This window comes from Thunnus albacares, chromosome 7, assembly GCF_914725855.1.
Source record: "Thunnus albacares chromosome 7, fThuAlb1.1, whole genome shotgun sequence".
Lineage (NCBI taxonomy): Eukaryota > Metazoa > Chordata > Actinopteri > Scombriformes > Scombridae > Thunnus > Thunnus albacares.
This window is the reverse complement of record NC_058112.1, coordinates 2,523,063-2,540,606: the sequence shown is the minus strand read 5'-3', so window position 1 is coordinate 2,540,606 and position 17,544 is coordinate 2,523,063. Positions and strand designations below refer to the sequence as shown.

The following is a 17,544-nucleotide window of genomic DNA, read 5'->3' as shown; positions in this document are numbered from 1 at the left end:
ATTTGCAAATACCAAATCACCAAGCACACTACAAGGCAGTAGAGTGCAAGGCAGTTTCAACATTTTGGATCGCCAACAACAACCTCATCATCAATGACTGGTTTTTAACCGGGCAGCCCGAGTGCTGAACGAAAACTGCTGAGCAGAACTTGGGAGAGAATTCAGCAGTCGACGTTTCTCCATTATCTGTTTAGGAGCAGCTGAGATCATTGAGATCTGTGTATCATGAGAGTTTTAGCATCCCATAATGGTTTTCCACCATCACAAAAACAAAACCTAGAAGAAAGACTGAATAAACATGGTTTGTGTTTTAGCCTGTTTATCTGACTCCTTCTCTTCCCGCCTCTCTGCAGTGCTCTGCTGGTTTTGCTTCAGGACAGTTTAGTCTCGACAGCTGGGTCTCCCATGTTACCTGAACTGGTCATGAAGGTAAGTCCTGTCACAGCAGAGGACGTACACTAAAGTTCACACTCGGGATGCAGCGATATTACTGTTAACGCTGCTTTAAAATCTGATGGTTTTGTTACTGTAAAGGATCAGCTACACCGAGTGTTTCTGTTCTCACTCTCAAAAAAGGAACATTATGGTACGTTGTTTTTCTATGAACAACAGTTGTACTGTGAGGAAAATTAAACAAAACTGGACAGTTGTGTTAAACAAAATTTCCATAAGGTCCACCTGCAGAAACAAAACAAACCTGATGTACCAGTTTAAAATGCCATGTTCAGGTACGCAAAGTTCCACATGCTGTCACAAGAGTCACTCCCCTAATTTGTGTCTAAGGGGGGCTACATTAGCTAAAGGAGACATGTTCTGACTATGACTGAGGGATCCAACATCCCAAACTTAATGCAACATCTTCAAAATCACCATCCAGCTGTACACGTTACAGTGACAGTAATACACTAAGTAATAACTAAATTAAAAAAATCATTAGTTTAGTGGCAAGTAACTTAATGAACATTGAGTTGGTAGGGAATTAGATATAAAAAGTGTCAATTACAGTCAATAGAGTAGCAGTGAGTTAAGAGTTGAGCTTTCAGTGCAACATAAACCTACAGCAACAAAGCAGCACCGTTTATAAATGAACACTGACCAAAACAGCTTGTAACCCCCTCAAAGGCTAAATGCTGGTATGCTACTGTAGGTAAATATACCAGGTCCTGTAGACTTCCAGCATTAGACAATGGGATCTATTAATTGCATTTTAGTGATTAATAAAACCTGTGTAAGAGATGTTTTCAATTTCTTTCTTACTATAATCGACAGGATTTTCTCAGGTCACATGTAAAATTAGATTAATTATTAAAAATGAATTAGAAATTAGGCATGGATCATAGTTGATGATAACACTTCAGTTTATTACCTACATTAATAATAGTTCCCCTAAAGTTCATCTTAATCTCATATCAATCATAAGAAATTGTTAAAAACAAAAGGCAACAAAGAAATGTTGAACAATAAAACCACTAATTATAAATGCTCATGTGATTTTTTTTTTTTTTTTTTTTTTTTTTTTTTTATCCATCCGTAGTATTGTGAAATAAATGTATGCATAATAATCGTGAAATTGTGATTTTTTTTCCTCAGACTGTAATCTATATATAATCTATACTGTAATTGTTGCATCCCTATTTCACACAGGGAACTTAATTTGAAGTGTATGGCCAGTTTGAATGGATGACAGGATCAGTACTAATAGGATGTGTGTGTGTGTGTGTGTTCAGTGTCTGTGGAGGATGATCCGCTTCCTCCCAGAGACCATCAACAACATCAACCTGGATCGGATCTTACTGGACGTCCACAACTTCATGAAGGTTTTCCCCAAAGAGAAACTCAAGCAGCTCAAGAGTGACGTCCCACACAGAACCCTCAAGACTCTGTTACACACACTCTGCAAGCTGACTGGGGCCAAGGTAACACACACACACACACACACACACACACACACACACACACACACACACACACACACACACTCTGGTTTGTTCTTTTGACTAGAGATATTATTCTGCTTTGATAAGAGTATTTGTGTAAGTTATTCATCTTTTTACTGTATTGATGGCTAGATCCTGGACCACCTGTCAATGATAGAGAATCGTAATGAGTCAGAGTTGGAGGCCCATCTGAGGCGGGTGGTCAAACACTCTGGAAACCTGTCAGGACTCAAGAGTGACCGAGGCAACGAGAAGACTGGTCTGCACACGGTGAGCAACAGTTACATTTTATTGTCAAGGATTAAAATGTATCACTAGTAGCAGTAGCTTTTGTCTTCAGGATGATTGTGTATCAAAATAAATCTGTTATTGTGATGATAGATATAACAAGAATGTGTCTTATGTTTTTGATCCCAGGAGGATCGGATGTCAAAGACAAAGGTCAGTGACATTCTGACTGAAATCTTCAAGAAGATTGGCTCCAAAGAGAACACGAAAGAGGTCAGCACAGCTCCATTCTTACAACACTTTTTAGTTCAGTAGTTGTTGCATTTCAAAGTATCACTGACTTTTTAAACTTTACAGACAGAAGGGAAACTGTTTATTTTAACAAAGAACTGTGAAAACCTAGTCATGTTTGATTAATGTATCTAATCTCCCTCCAGGGTTTGACAGAGTTGTATGAGTACAAGCAGAAGTACTCAGATGTAGACCTGGAGCCCTTCCTCAAGAACACCTCCCAGTTCTTCCAGAGCTACGTGGAGCGAGGACTTCGTATGATCGAGTCAGAGAGAGAGGGCAAGGCTCGCATCCAGACCTCAGCAGGTAACCGCCGTCACTCTGAGCTTAGGTGACAATGTTGTATGGGAGTGTAGAGTAACACTCTTGTCTGTATGTGTGTGTGTGTGTGTGTGTGCAGTGATCCCTCAGCATGGCGCGGACTCCAATCTGAGCAGTAACAACGAAGAGCTGAAACCAGCCGTTTACTACGAGAGACTCAAGATCCTCCGACAGAGACAAGGCCTGGAAAACACCTCCAGGGTGAGTTGACTCACATGAACACACTCTGCATGTACAGCTATTCCTTTTAGAGTGCTCTCACACCCTAACCTTTTGTTGTGGTTCAAATGAACTCTGGTGCATTTTGCCTGATTTATTACACACCAGTCTGAACAAACCAAAACCAAACAACCCGATAGAGATCCTCCTTTTCAAATGGTCTGGCACTAGTTGTTTGGTCCAGACAAAAGCTTTCACATGTTTTTATCAGATTTGTTTTTGAGAAAGCACCTTTTTTTAAAATTTGTCGTGAGGGAAACATATAATAGTCAATTATATGCTGGTTTCATAAGCTATTGGTTAGCGTTGGATATTTTGCAGACTAGGAAGTGAATCTCTCACACACCAGGTGCCAGATATCACGAGAGCAGTGCGATTCAACCTTCATCCGAGCTTTGATGTTCGGTGCCCAGTTTGAGCAGTGACCCTCCTGGTGAATATTTCTTGTATTCATAATACATCCCCACTGTCTTCTCTCCTTCTTCAGCAGGGCACCGGGGGAGGCGAGGACGAGCCCCAGCAGCGACCCCCCATCTCCTCCCTGCTGTCATCCAAGCCATCTGTTGCCTCCTCCACCGACATGCTCCACAGCAAGCTGTCGCAGCTCAAAGAGTCCAGAGAGCTGTACCAGCAGGAACACAACGCACACTCCCACTCCCCGACGCACACGCACACCCGCTCTGCCTCGCCTGCCGCCAACCTGGACGACCTGAAGAAACGTCTGGAAAGGATAAAGAGCAACAGGCAGTAGGAGCGCCAACCTCATCTCATCCACTAAGCCTGTGGAGTTCAGCTGGTAGTTCCGAATCACCATCCTCCCTTTTTAACTCACTCTGTGTTTCTATTCATGCTTTGGTAGATGGACCCTAAACCCCCCCCCACCCCTCCCCAACACCCCAACACCCCAACACCCTCACACCCGCCCTCTGTATCAACAAATCAGGTAGCAACTCAGATTTGAACCTGACTCCACCCACTGTGCCTGTATGTTGTTAGAAATCAAACACACCTTAGCCTGATTGTAGTTCAGTACAGTTACATTGAACTAAGGCTGTGACACACACTCTTCATCCAGGTGTTTTTAGCTCTTATTCAACCTTAAAAAAATCTCAATAAAGAGGCTCTATTTAGACATCAAGTCTTTTTTTTGTTTGAAGTTTCGATCATCAGTGCAAAAAAAAAAAAAAAAAGCTGAATCCAGAGTGTAGGAGTGAGTTTTGATGTTTCGTGTGCAGGATCACATAGTCACCTGTAGTTCTCAAGTCTGTACAGTTTCATCTTAACAACCGAATCCCACCCATCCTCTCTGCTGTCCTGTCCTGTCCTGTCCTCTTTCAGGGTGCACCCCTCCCCCACCCACTCTCCACTCTCCTGTTTCTTAAACCTCGTCTCACTGTATTATAATAATGAAATAGTGGACTCCCCTTCCCTTTTCTCTCTGTTTTTAAGCATCATGGCACAATATGTTTGTACATATTTAAAGGTTGTTAACCACTTAAAACTGTTTTTTGAAGCGCTTCTCAAACGGATGCAGCAGAAAAACAATGTTTCTTCCTGCTGGCCTCATAATCCTGCTGCAGTGTCTTGATGGAGAAACACTGCTGTAAAGAGCTGAAGCTACAGCTGTTGTAGCTGTGTAAATGCAGTGTTTGACTGCCCCCTTGTGGCTGAACACTGTCATAGACCCTACTGGTGTCAGCTCCTTCTTCTCAATGATCAACCTAAAGTATATAATATAAATATAATAATATAAATATTACCTTTGGAGTAACTACACAAAGTGCAAATCTACAATTTCTACATCTGTGACGTTAAAAACTCCAAATTCCTTGACTGTAGTTTGCTGAAGACAAACATCTGCTGACAGGGCTTTAGAGGAGAAATCTTTCAAAATAGCACAGTACAAATATGGCTTTAAGCTCCAGCACTTAATTTAATCAAGTGTCTGATTTATATCCATGTTAGAAATATATACTGTGTCTCTCTGTGGGGCCAGGAATAAGTGAAACTGCATTTCCACAGCAACATCAGCGTGTCTGTGTGTGTGTGTTTTTATTTTTCCCCTTTATGGAGTTCAAAACTGACAAGGCTCAAAGCTGCAGCTGTGTGCTGATATGTGTTTTCATCAGGGCGTTTGGTCAGGGTTACTTGGGGAATATGTCCAGTTTTATTCTGAAAGCGGCCGTCATGTGGCCTTCTAGTAAGCTTTTGTGTAAAGTCAGTGGTTTTCAATCCTCCTTTTGATTTTTAGACATCCAAAAGTTCTCAGATTTTTATATCTCGGCCAAACTGGAGATGATCAATTGTTTGGTTGTGATGAAAACCTGCAGACTCTTGGTGCTACAGGGCTTTAAAAACCACTACTTTCATTCTGGAGGAGCAATTGTACCACCGTCTCTTTTCAACCAATCAGAACAGAGAATCTGTCTCTGCTGTCAGTGGCGAGCTGAACTGCTTCGTTCAGGAAGTCCAGACCAAGCAGAGTCATATCCAGGTGTGTTTAAGTAGTGTGTTGGACTGTGCTGTGGGGTGACACTTGGCTGTAAATACTGTATGTACTAATGCCCTCCATTAACAGCCCCATCTGTTATTTAACAGACCGCAGAGCCAACATGGCCGTCACTGTATAGCACTTCGACCAAACTCTTGTTATTTATGTGCGGCTCTTTATCCAGCTGAAGGAGGTTCACTCTGTTCTGTGTGTACGGTTACAGAGCATGGCATGAAGTCAGTGATTGTTTTTATTTTCTCATGTAAATAAAGTTTGCATTACTAAAACTGCTGCTTAAAGAAGTCATTGTTTTTCTGATGAAGACGATGATGATGATGATGATGATGATGATGATGGTGATGATGATGATGATGATGTCAGTCATCTGTTCTGTAGCCGAATGTTGAGTAAAGAAAAACAAATAACATTGTTTTTGTATTTAATTCAAACGTTAGTAGTCTTACATTGTTGCTCTCCAGTTTCCTTGTATAATCCATAGTGGAAGATGGCAATAAAGTCTTGTTTTTTTTTTTTAACAATCCATCTTTGAGTTTGGTGATTTTTATTTAATTTTTCTGTAAAGGGTCATATTGTTCCTACTGGTTTTCCATCATATTTTCATTCTTTGATCGATATGATGGTGAAACAGGTACTAAACTGCATTAAAAAGGTCTTTAAAAGTCAAATTCAACTGGGTGAACATTGGAGAAACCCTGCAATGTCTGAAACACAACTCCAAAACATTAAAGGACAGGTTCGCAATTTTTAGGGTCTGTGTTAAAACAACAGTCAGGAGCCCGAATGAATGTTGAAACATCCAAAAATCCACAATCCTCCCTCCTGTGAAAACATGAATTTAAAAGTTTATCTGAAGCTAATATGAAGCTTCAGACCTCCAAATGAGTCAAATCAAGTAGATATCTTTCAACGTTACAGTCTTTTTAGTGTCAGAGTCCCTCTTTTTGTTACTAAAGACGGGCGGCTGTGTCATCAGTGTGAGAATGTGTGTGTGAATGTGATTCGTAGTGTAAAAGTGCTTTTGAGTGGTTGTAAGACTAGAAAGGCGCTATACAAGTACAGTCCATTTACCATTTATACTTCCACCACAGCTCAACAGGGAAACACAAAGAGGGAATTTGATGCTAAAAAGACTGTAAATATGTCAGATACACACTTGATATGAAGCTGAAGCCTTATATAAGCTTCACATCAAATTTTAAATGACTTTAAAGGATTTTGGCCTCCATCACTCAGATTGAAATCACATTAGAAGGGGATCTTTTAATATTCAGTATGAACAGGAGGAATGATTACAGCGAGGAAAACCTCTTTCACTGTTCATATGGACACCTGACTGTCGTTTTAAGACACACTTGAAAAATTGTGAAGTCGTCCTTTAAGCACCGTGTCAGTTTATACTGATCACTTGTGATAAACTGCTAAAATTTGAGGATGAAACATGTTACTGAATATAAAGATTCACCTGTTTTCACAACACCAGATTACTGAAATGAGAAAGGGTGTATCAGTTTAAAAGAGTTGTGACAGTTGGTTCAAACCTTTTGTGTGTGAGGTTTTACAGAGTGCTGATGAACACATCTTAAAGGAGCAGTGTAATCCATTTACATCATAGAGCCTAACAGGATCATTACAAGATATTTCTACTTATACGCTTAACTTCTATATGAACGCACCAAGAAAGTATAACTTTGAGAAGTTTTTTGGATAAAACCATGTCCACACACCCTCACATTCACATTTAATGATACCTTTCATTTAGTTTACACACATGCTATTTTCATATTTGAAATTAAAATTTGCTTTTCAGATAAATTTAATATAATATATAAATTATCTATTTGTATATCACCTTTCATACAGGTTAGTGCTTCATAGATGACTGACAAGCAAATGAAAAGACAACAAATGTAAACAGTAAAACAATTTGAGACTGAGAGATAAACTTGAAAATGTAATCAAATGAATTTTAAAATAATAATACAATAGAGTCAAATAAAAACACTTTCTGACAATTTCTAGATGAAGCAAACATTTAGTTAATTTTGCATCATCAACACTCAACTTCTGTTATCTTTCAGTCGTACTAACATCATCTTCTTTCCTCTGACTCACTGTGCTGCTGGTCAGGGAGACATCCAGCCCACATTTATCAAACTTCTAAGAATTACACTTCAGAAAGCTCTAAAATACAAACTTAAAGAGTAAAAGTTCTTCGCTAATAAAACACATTTATCAAGTGAATCACACTTGACTACAGAGACGTGTCAAAGTAAGTTTTAAGAGCAACTCTCAAGTGACAGGTTATTCAGTAGTTTGTTATTCTGCAGGATCATATCTACAAGGTTGTTTTATTTGTGTGAAATCTTAAAATGTTCAGGAAGAATTAATGTGAACTTAACAACAATCTAATGTGTTAACAGGGATGAAATAATAGGAAACAGAATTGTTGCTTGTGTGCAACCCTGATGAACATATACATAAAAGTTTAAAGTCCCTCCACTCAAAAACATGTTTAGATTTTCCTTCCTTCAGTTGGATGTTGTTCTCTGTGCAGAATGATGGATGTGCAGTTTGTTTTTATGTTCATCTGCTGAAGGAGGAAAGTTTCTCACCTTAAATCTCAGTTTTTAGTGAGGTAGAAGAAGTATTAGTAGCAGTAAAAGCATGTCACTCATCAATTTTAATCAAAGAACAGTATTATTTATTAGTCTTAAAACACGTGGTGGGGATCTTTAAATAGAAATAATGATACTGCTTCAAATAATGTGTTATTCATCATGAACAATGATATCTAATACAATCAGACAGAAAACAGCTTGGTTTCTCTGATTAATAGTTTTTATTTTTTAGTTTGTGATTAAGAGTAAAAGTGCAGGGTTTTTTTTATCTTTATCAGTCCAAAGTGATACTTTTATGAGTTTGAGAAAAGGCCTCCATCATGTGAAATATGCTGCTCACACTGCACAGGAGGGTTTGAGCAGTGTAAGTTCCATTTAGAGATCTTTTATTTAGTATTAATATATTGTATAAATCTCCTAGTGTCTGTTAAATGCTTTGGCATGTTCCCCTCATGTGTTATCTGTTACTGTAGCTCCATTTTGTCTTTGTGGAACTTTGCTGCTGATCAGTTGCTGTATTTTGAGTTCACTTTTAGGGCCACATTTACTTATGAATCACTTTCTTTTGGGGGGGTAAAATGAGTCCAGTGCCTTCCTGCTCACACTCTTCATTACCTGATGCTGACACCACATCAGACCACAGCAATCTTAAGCTTAACATTCCAGTAGTTATACATCAGTGGGACGTCAGACATCAACACGTCATGAGACTTTTTCAAGCTTTATTTGAGAAAATAAAGAATACAAATATGTACGGAAAGAGTAATTATATATTTAAGAGTTTTAAACATTTCAATCTACAAATATTAAATCTAAAACAGCTCAGTACATGTTTTATACTGTGTACACAATATACTGAACTACATATAAAAGTAATATACACAAACTGTACAGATTTATGGCACTGAGGGGAAAATGCTGATAAAACACAGCCATGTACAGAGCAGATTGACACACTGCTGAGTTTAATGAAGCTCTTATGAAACTGTGATTTCTTCGCCGTCTGACTCGGACAGCTCTGACTGTTTGCTGGACTCTGATGGAGAGGAAGGATTGTGATGATGATGGTGGTGGTGGTGGTGGTGATGAATATGTGACTCGGGGCTGTCCAGCTGTTCTCGGCTGGTGGGTGCAGTCCTGTCCAGCCTGTGGCAGTAGGTGCTGCCCACATCGGTGAGGTCTGGGTGGGGGTTGGTTTTGGTGGGGAGGGTCTGCTGGCGGCAGCCGCCGGTAGACAGCAGCTCTCTCTCCTTGGAGTTCCTCCATTTCATCCTCCGGTTCTGAAACCAGATCTTCACCTTCACAACCACACGAGAAGAAAAGAAGAAGTCACAATCATGGAGCTCCTCATCACTGCACGCTTACACATGGAACAAAATGAGGTTTAAATGCACAAAATAACAGCAATGGAGAAAGAAATATTGTTGTTCTTATTTAAAGCGGATTCCTAAAATAAATAATAAAGTAAAATAGTCCTCGCTATGCACCTGTGAGTCTTTGAGTCCCAGCTTACTGGCCAGTTTCTTCCTGTCTGGCTTGCTGATGTACTTCTGCTTCTGGAAAGTTCTCTCCAGAGCCTTCCTCTGGAGGTCCGAGAACACCGCCCGCCGCAGCATGCCCCTCCTGGGCTTCCCTCTGGGGGCGAGGGGCCACGAAAACGTCCCTGGGACCGGAACCACAGAAGAAGAGGCTGGAGGGACAGAACACAACAACATGTGTTCACTGAAAAAGTTGAATCTCCTGCAGGTATCACACAGTTTCCATGTCACATGTTCATGTCCTCATTTCCTCACACACAAATAATACACAAATACAGGAAAACCATCACAAAAAGCAAACAGTCAAGCATTTCCAAAAAGGACAAAGAACAACTTAAAAGGCAAAGGACCAAAAAAATCATATATTCAAAAAAAAAAAAAAAAACGGAAGGAAAATATAATATTGACAATATATTGAAAGGAACTGTTCTTGTGTCAGAAAAATACAATTGCATCATATTAACATGTCCTCATTTCATCTGACTATTAAATCACCTGCTGATATATGAATTCCTGACGAGCCTGCTGGTTGAGACACTTACTACAAAACCTCAGAGCTCTGTTGCATGTCATGCTGCTCTCTCTACTCTGTTTACTGTCTCTCTGCACTGTCAAACTGTCAAATTAAGGCAAACATGCAAAAAAAAAAAATCTAAAAAAGGATTTTGACCAATAACTTAAATCCTCCAGTGATGAAATCATTTTATTCTAATTTACAGGGTCATTGAACTACGTCTCAGGAGGTTTTACTATTGCTACAGAAATGAATAAACATTTCATTACAATTAGGTCTGCGATTATTTTCACGATTAAATCCATTATTCTATAAGATGTTTTTCTATGTAAAAAAAAACAAAAAAAAAACCCATCACAATATCCCAGAGCACATCACAGAGGAGTCACAAAACAAGAAAATATTTTACATGTGAGAAGCTGAAGTCAGTCTCTTTTTTTGGTTTTTCACTTTAAAAAGATTTTTTTTGAATGGTTGCCAATTAATAATCATTTAATCTAATAATAGTTTCAGCTTTAATTATAATAAATATGTGCAGCTGTATTGTAGTCAACTATCAGTAAAATACTGCCAACACAGACACAACAACCTGCCGATGTAAAGTTTTTTTTTTAAATTGGACTTAGACTGTGTGGGTATAACACACAAGTTGGTTGAAGTTCCTCCGTTACAAATATTGTTTATATTTCATCAATAATTGGCTCTGGCGATGACACAAGTGACATTATTTGATAGCTGCTCTGCCTGCAGCACATAAAAATAAAAACTGTGACACACAGTTGATTGTGTTGTATTTCAGTTTTAATGTCATCCAGCCTGTGATGAATGAACTGAGCTCTTTGCTAGTTCTGCCTTCATTTTTATTTCTACCTACAGTGTGTCTAAACTGTCAGAAATCAGATTTTAATGTGCACTAGTTGAAGATCTTACTGTACGCACTGCTTTCTGGTTTTGTGAAGTGATAGGAGTTTGAATCCTGCTTGTGAAGATGATCTTCAATGACGTCTCCCTCACTGTAGATTCTACACATCCTCCCGCTTTAAATATCAAATTTATCAGTGCTCTCACTTCGTCAGTGTCTCCCGGAATGTCCTGCTTGAAATCTCATGTTAAAAAGCCCAATTTGTCCGGCAGTGGAAACAGAGCCTATGCTAATGAGACAGGCTCTCCAAAGCTGAGCTCACACTGCCTCTAATGAAGCATGAAGGGGGGGTTGTATAGGCTGCAAATGCATAGAGAAAGCTGATTGTGTTGTAATGAATTGAGTGGAAAAGGCCGTCGACAGGCCAGTATATTACAGGCCCATTAAAGACAGGTCAGCATAATGTAGAGACACTTTAGATACTGAGAGCTTACAGATGATCCTCGTCTTATATACCTGCATTACATCTTATCTGCTTCCTGCTGATGGATGAATATGATTCAGGCCTTTTTAAGTATATTGACTTTTTGTAGAATTGATCATTATGCTGGTGGATGTTGGAACCTGTTGTGTAAAGAGATTCAAGTATGCAAAAGTAAATTTTGAAATGAAATCTGGGTGAAAATCAGCGAATTGAACAGAATTTGTGAGCAACATAGCTATGTCAAAGATTCTAAATGTGTGTGTGTGTGTGTGTGTGTGTGTGTGTGTGTGTGTGTGTGTGTGTGTGTGTGTTTGTGTGTGTGTGTGTGTGTGTGTGTGTGTGTTTGTGTGTGTGTGTGTGGTTTTGGCTCCTATTGGTCACGGTGCTGGGAGCTTTGTGGGCAGGCAGAGGGGCTTGGTGGGAAAACGACGGCGCGTGAAGAGGCGCTGAGTTCCTGAGCTGGGAAGATACCCGCCTCACATTTAGACCATGACAAACGGCACTAATATATTTAGAGCGTGACAAACCGGACTAATTTGTAGATTAGGACAACTGGTGCTAATGTCAGCAGTCAGCGCGTCACCTAAATAGGCCTTCAAATTGGCGGAGCTGATTCCGAGCTGTCCGGGGTATTCCCATGCTAAAAGGCTGACAACATCTAAACAGCCGGCTGGGACCTCACCGTCCACATCGGCTGGTAAAATGTTTTTCACTGAGGATTTCAGATGGTTCAGATCTGATGTTTTAAATTGCAGAGTCCTGTTCAGTATCTTGAAAATGTTCTGGTTTCCTCCCACAGAAGTGCACTATTACTGGTATGAAACAAACAAAACATCTTGACTAGTTTAATAAAGGGCTGTGACACCGAAATCATTTTTTAATAAAAGTAGTATTGCCAGTATATACCAGTATTGATCAATATGTCCATTAAATAAGTCTTTTTGAATTGGTGCTTGAATCATTTACAGTATCTACTGTTGGATGAAATTCTAAAGGCAGATAGAAACAATATGGTGACATCTTTATGTGTGATTTCTTCTTTATATTTACTCCTCTACATGAAGCCAGCCTTCTGATTTCAATAACCTGTAAATAACACCGAGGAAACATTTGGTGTTTGTTAGTAGTGAGAATTAAGTTTAGCTAACTAAGATCAGAGTCCAACAGAAACAGACAGTGTACTGAAAATACAATTCATAAAACTTTTTATGAAAAAAAATTTTTTTTTTAGGCTGCATGGCCAAAAAGTGTTGCAATGCTTGTTGCTCATTCATCACAGTCAGCAGTAGGTGGCTGAGACTTCCAATGTGAGTTTTGTTTAGGACCAAAGTGCAGACCAGAGAGTGAGCTTTAATATATTAACATTATTAATTGTTGAGATTTAAAAAAAAATAATCCCTGTAGATACATTAGTATAATGTTATGAACCAAAGTGAAACATTTTTTATTACACCTTTTAAAAACAGACAAACCAGAGAAAACTATTTTTGTGCATATCATCTTATTTATCTTGTCATCATCTCATTAAGGATAATATCTTAATGAATTTCTTATTTTTATTACTACAGGCTCCTGATTTGGAATATTCAATTAAATATAAATGATGATGTAATATATTCAGGCCTACAGCTGAGACACAGCTGACCTGCAACCACACTTAATAGCAGACAGATGCTAATTTCTACTGTTTGTGCATTTGTGCATTATATTGGTTGTGCATTATAACAGGTGTGGATAAACTTGAATGTAAATACAGTGAATGTACTTGAGTAACTGCTGGAAGGTTGTGAACAAGGGATGGAGTAAATCCAAATCACTCATAAATTCACTCTAAATAAATCTGTTACTGAGAATGGAGTGTTAATGAGGTTCAGAAACTGCTCTATAAAATGCTCATTTATAGAAGTGGTGGGTCCACCTACCTGTGAAACAAGAAGCTCTGATGAAAGGATGGAGACTTCCATCAAAGAAAGGTAGAGGGAAGGATTTAGTCTGCAAACTCTGGACTGGAGTAGAGGAGCAAGCTGAAAAATGAACACAAACCGACTTCACATCCTTGTTTCACACATGGAAAAAAATACATCAGATATGTATCAAAATGGATAAATATCAGTAAGTTATTATAGCTCCTTATAACCTTGTTTTAATAAGAAAATATAGCCAAATATATGCACCTCTACATGATGATAAATTTAAGCTGAATGCAAGTAATTCTACAGAGCATTCACTACCTCACCAGGTACATTTTCAACAGAGTCAATGCATGTTTATATTTGCCATATTCAGCATCCCAAAATCTGTATATGCCAATTTGTGAACATTAATAAAAGCAATTCGCAGTAGTAACACTGCGAAATTGCTTTGGAGTTGATAAGTTATCAAAATATGAAGAAAAACTGTGCACATTATAATAATAATAATAATAATAATAATAATAATAATAATAATAATAATAATAATAATAATAATAATAATAATTCGGTCTTAATATTTTGTTATATTATTTGTCATTATTTTCTTTTGTTAAAATAATTATTTATAATATTATAATATATTATATCTACATCTAAGACATAATCATCAGACCATCGTCATCCAGTATATTTTGAGGTATCTCACCGTTCCGTGTGGACGGTGCCAGAATGGCACTGACGCCGAACTTCAGGTAGCTGGAGTCCGGGCAGGCAGTCTGCGGGGAGCCGGAGCTGCTGCGGCTCTGCTGGCCGGAGCTCTGCAGCACAGACCGCTCTGTGCTGAGTCCTGACGCCCGGGGAGAGGCGCCCGGCCCCGGGCTGAGCGAGAGGATGTCCCCGGGGCTTCTGGAGGAGAAAGTCCGATGTATGTAGCTGTATGTAGGCTGGCTTATTCGGAGAAGATCTTCCACCAGGAAGCCGGAGGGGAGTGACCGGGTCAGAGGCGAGGAGAGAGCAGCCGGGGGACGCAGTAAACCCGGGTAGAGAGGAGGCGGCAGGGCGCTGCAGGGAAACATCATGGCTGTTCCAAAAAAAAAAAAAGTTTCTCTCTCTTCACTTTTTCTTACTTTTCTGGCAGAAATGTGTTCAGGAAAAGTGAAGGATAAAATGAACAACACACACTCTCACACACTGACTGTGTTCTGTGTCTCTGTGCCCTCTTCGAAAAGGTTTTATACAAGGGACTCGCTTCTTTACACACACACACACACACACACACACACACACACACACACACACACACACACACACACACACACACACACACACTCAAGCACATTCGCGTGCACACGCACAAGTTCAACCCCCAGCCCATCTCTCTGCGTGAGGCTCTTGAACACAAAGTTCAGGGCCAGAGGATTGGTCAACGGCTCTCTGATGCATTTCTGATTAGACTTTAGTCAAAAACAGTTAAAAAGCCCTCCTGGTTTTATCTCTGTCAGTGATCTGATTGTTTGCTTTTAAGACGCAGCTGATACAGAAATTGATTTTCACTAATTAAAAATGAGATGCATGAAGGCTTCACCAACCAACAAGTGGATGTTGAGAAACAGCGTTGCCATGGTGCATTATTTAGATTAATATGTTCTTACTGTCTGAAAAAAGTAAAAAACAAACAAAAACAAAAACAACAGCATTTGAATGCAGCATTTAGCCGCCCACAAAAACGAAATAACAGTCCAGACTGAGGAATAAATTATTTCAGCCCAGCACAGTATTTCTGACACATATTCAGACTCAGTTTGTCGACTTTTCACCTTGTGTGAGAGCGTTCAAATAAAATCAACAGTAAAATTATAATAAATCAAATAGATAAATGATTATAATAATAACGTTATTGTTATTATTAATAATGTCAACATACAGATTATATTATTAGGCTACATTTTTTATTACTAGGTTATTAATACTGCTCACTTTGAGTTTCACTATGAATGAAAAGTGCTGTATTTTTTATAATTATTATTTTTAGCCTATTATAACACCACCCCTCACTATAGGTGCACTATAGTTAAGCAGTATCTCAAGACTGGCCGTGGCGCATTGCGATTTTATCACAGTTCTCATACTGTCAGAATATGAGAATAATATTTTTTAGGCACCTGACTTGAGCAGACAGAAAATATTTAGTGAATAAAATAAGAGGTAACTATGAGCAGAGTTACCTCCTCCTCCTCTTCCTCCTCCTCATGATGATGTGAGACTCTACAGTCTTGTTGTCTTCGCATTGCATCATCATCTTGCGACGTCACAGATTATCTGTCATTCATTCCACACGTCGGGGAGACATAAGGTGGCCTTTCCGCTTAAAACGATTTGAAGAGAGAGAGACTTAAAGTCAGCTTTGTTCTGCTCGCCTTTGATCATGCTGACGCTCTGAATGTCTCCTGGTGACTTGAATGAGTGTAGAGTGATTTGAAGTTCAGGAGGGAACACATTGACAGTGACAGCAGTGTAACTCATACAGGCATATTTATTTGGCCTTTGCGCTTTTTTGCTTCAGTTAACACTTGAATTAACGATAAAAATGTCAGATTTTTACTCTTATTTAGCTTATGTGTTGTCTCCAAATTATAGCTTAGTGGCAGCAAACAGTCACGTATCTTTAAAACTGGACAAATGAAAATGAATGCTGTGTAGGCATAATGTTGCATCATTTATGCTAACTGAAGAATGCCTTTTTCTGTCTTTAAATATTTGGCACTAAACCAAAATGACCAAATTCTTACCTTAACCTAAACACAACAGGCCGATGCTAACTTCACTTTGTAAAAACGAACATCATGGCAAATTCTACAGCTACTGACAGCACAGACAGACTGTATTAGCCTACAACTTGACAACTTATGTCATGAATAAGAATGCTGAAAATATTAGCTTATACACAGTAATGCTGTTTTTGAAAGATATCACTACTCTGCATAAACAGTGATGCTTTTTTATGAATGAAGTTTGGTATATGGCCTAGCCGCAGACAGGTCGTCACAATTATACAAGTATTACACACCTGCAGTGGATGCACTTCAGACAGACAGACAGAGGTCAAAGAGGAACAAAGGAGCTTTTAAAGGGACTTGAGGGGCGCGAGAGGTGAGTCCCTGAGGGCGCGTGATAAAACCTGTGACTAATGGTATTTGAGCACGTGCTCAGTCCGTGTATCGTCCCTTCATCCAGTTATTTCATTCAATCTGGAAAACAAACAAGAAACAGAATCAGAATTGTGTGCGTTTTTCTTTTTGTAGGTATTAAAAAAAGAAAAAATAGAGCTGCAACGATTAGTCTATCGATCGCTTTAACTGTCCACTATTAAATTAATCGCCAACTATTTTTGATAATCTATTCATCGTTTGGAGTCATTTTAAGAAAAAAAAACCTAATTCTCTGATTCCAGCTTTTCAAATTTGAATATTTTCTGGGTTCTGGTTTTCTTTAGTGTTCTGAAGTAAACTGGATATCTTTGGGTTATGGACAAAACAAGACATTTGAGGCACATGATCTTGGGCTTTGGAAACAGCGATCCACATCTATCGCCATTTTCTGACATTTTATTGACACAACTGAAACAACTAATTGATATAATCAACAGATTAATCGATAATTTAAGTAATTGTTAATTGCATGCTTAGAAAAGAATTAAATCATCAAAAGAACCAAAACATAAATCTTATTTCTGTTAAATGGATTTTTGTCTTAACCGTGCAGGAAGCGATGTCAGCTGCAGGCACCCATGGGCAAAAAAGTGAAAACATTTAAAGTTATAAACCTTAATTTTTTCTATAAATTAAACCTCATTTTAATACAATTTGGTTGACAGTTTTCAGCATTGACCATTCTACTGTTTGCAGTTTTTGATTACTGCTCGATAAAGTAGTTTTCATTGTTAATGGCAGAATCTGCCATTCCTGTCCTGCACTGAACTTGTCTACTTAGGCCTATTTACAATGTGAGTGTGTTTAGCTGCACTATTAACAGATGAACCAGTTGCTCTTTTGTTATTTATTTAACATATGTATTCTGTTATATATATATATATGTGTGTGTGTGTGT

The 17,544-nt window shown here is 38.7% G+C and overlaps 2 protein-coding genes across 6 annotated transcripts in view; one reads left to right on the top strand and one right to left on the bottom strand.

The window, feature by feature from the left end:
- Window positions 1-6,030, top strand: part of ckap5 (cytoskeleton associated protein 5) — a 39,221-nt gene extending 33,191 nt beyond the window's left edge. For 2 of the 3 annotated variants that reach the window (XM_044357573.1, XM_044357571.1), the window contains 7 exons: window positions 354-429; window positions 1,728-1,916; window positions 2,070-2,207; window positions 2,355-2,438; window positions 2,603-2,762; window positions 2,857-2,978; window positions 3,484-6,030. In XM_044357573.1, coding sequence (XP_044213508.1) covers window positions 354-429; window positions 1,728-1,916; window positions 2,070-2,207; window positions 2,355-2,438; window positions 2,603-2,762; window positions 2,857-2,978; window positions 3,484-3,747 — 1,033 coding nt within the window. In that variant the 3' untranslated portion in view covers window positions 3,748-6,030. The remainder of the gene's footprint in view (window positions 1-353; window positions 430-1,727; window positions 1,917-2,069; window positions 2,208-2,354; window positions 2,439-2,602; window positions 2,763-2,856; window positions 2,979-3,483) is intronic. The other variant, XM_044357572.1, reaches the window with a different exon arrangement.
- A 2,669-nt stretch (window positions 6,031-8,699) lies between these two features.
- Window positions 8,700-16,861, bottom strand: LOC122986368 (homeobox protein DBX1-B-like). Of its 3 annotated transcripts, XM_044357592.1 has the most exons (6): window positions 16,505-16,861; window positions 15,663-15,802; window positions 14,144-14,518; window positions 13,447-13,548; window positions 9,614-9,816; window positions 8,700-9,424 (listed from the first exon to the last, which is right to left on the bottom strand). In XM_044357592.1, the coding sequence occupies exons 3-6, from the start codon at window positions 14,514-14,516 to the stop codon at window positions 9,104-9,106; spliced, it is 999 nt and encodes a 332-aa protein (XP_044213527.1). In that variant the 5' UTR covers window positions 14,517-14,518; window positions 15,663-15,802; window positions 16,505-16,861; the 3' UTR covers window positions 8,700-9,103. The 3 variants fall into 3 exon arrangements, with proteins under 3 accessions (XP_044213527.1, XP_044213529.1, XP_044213528.1); XM_044357594.1 differs by lacking the exon at window positions 15,663-15,802; XM_044357593.1 differs by lacking the exons at window positions 15,663-15,802; window positions 16,505-16,861 and having other exon boundaries at window positions 14,144-15,258.
- Window positions 16,862-17,544: the final 683 nt, after the last annotated feature.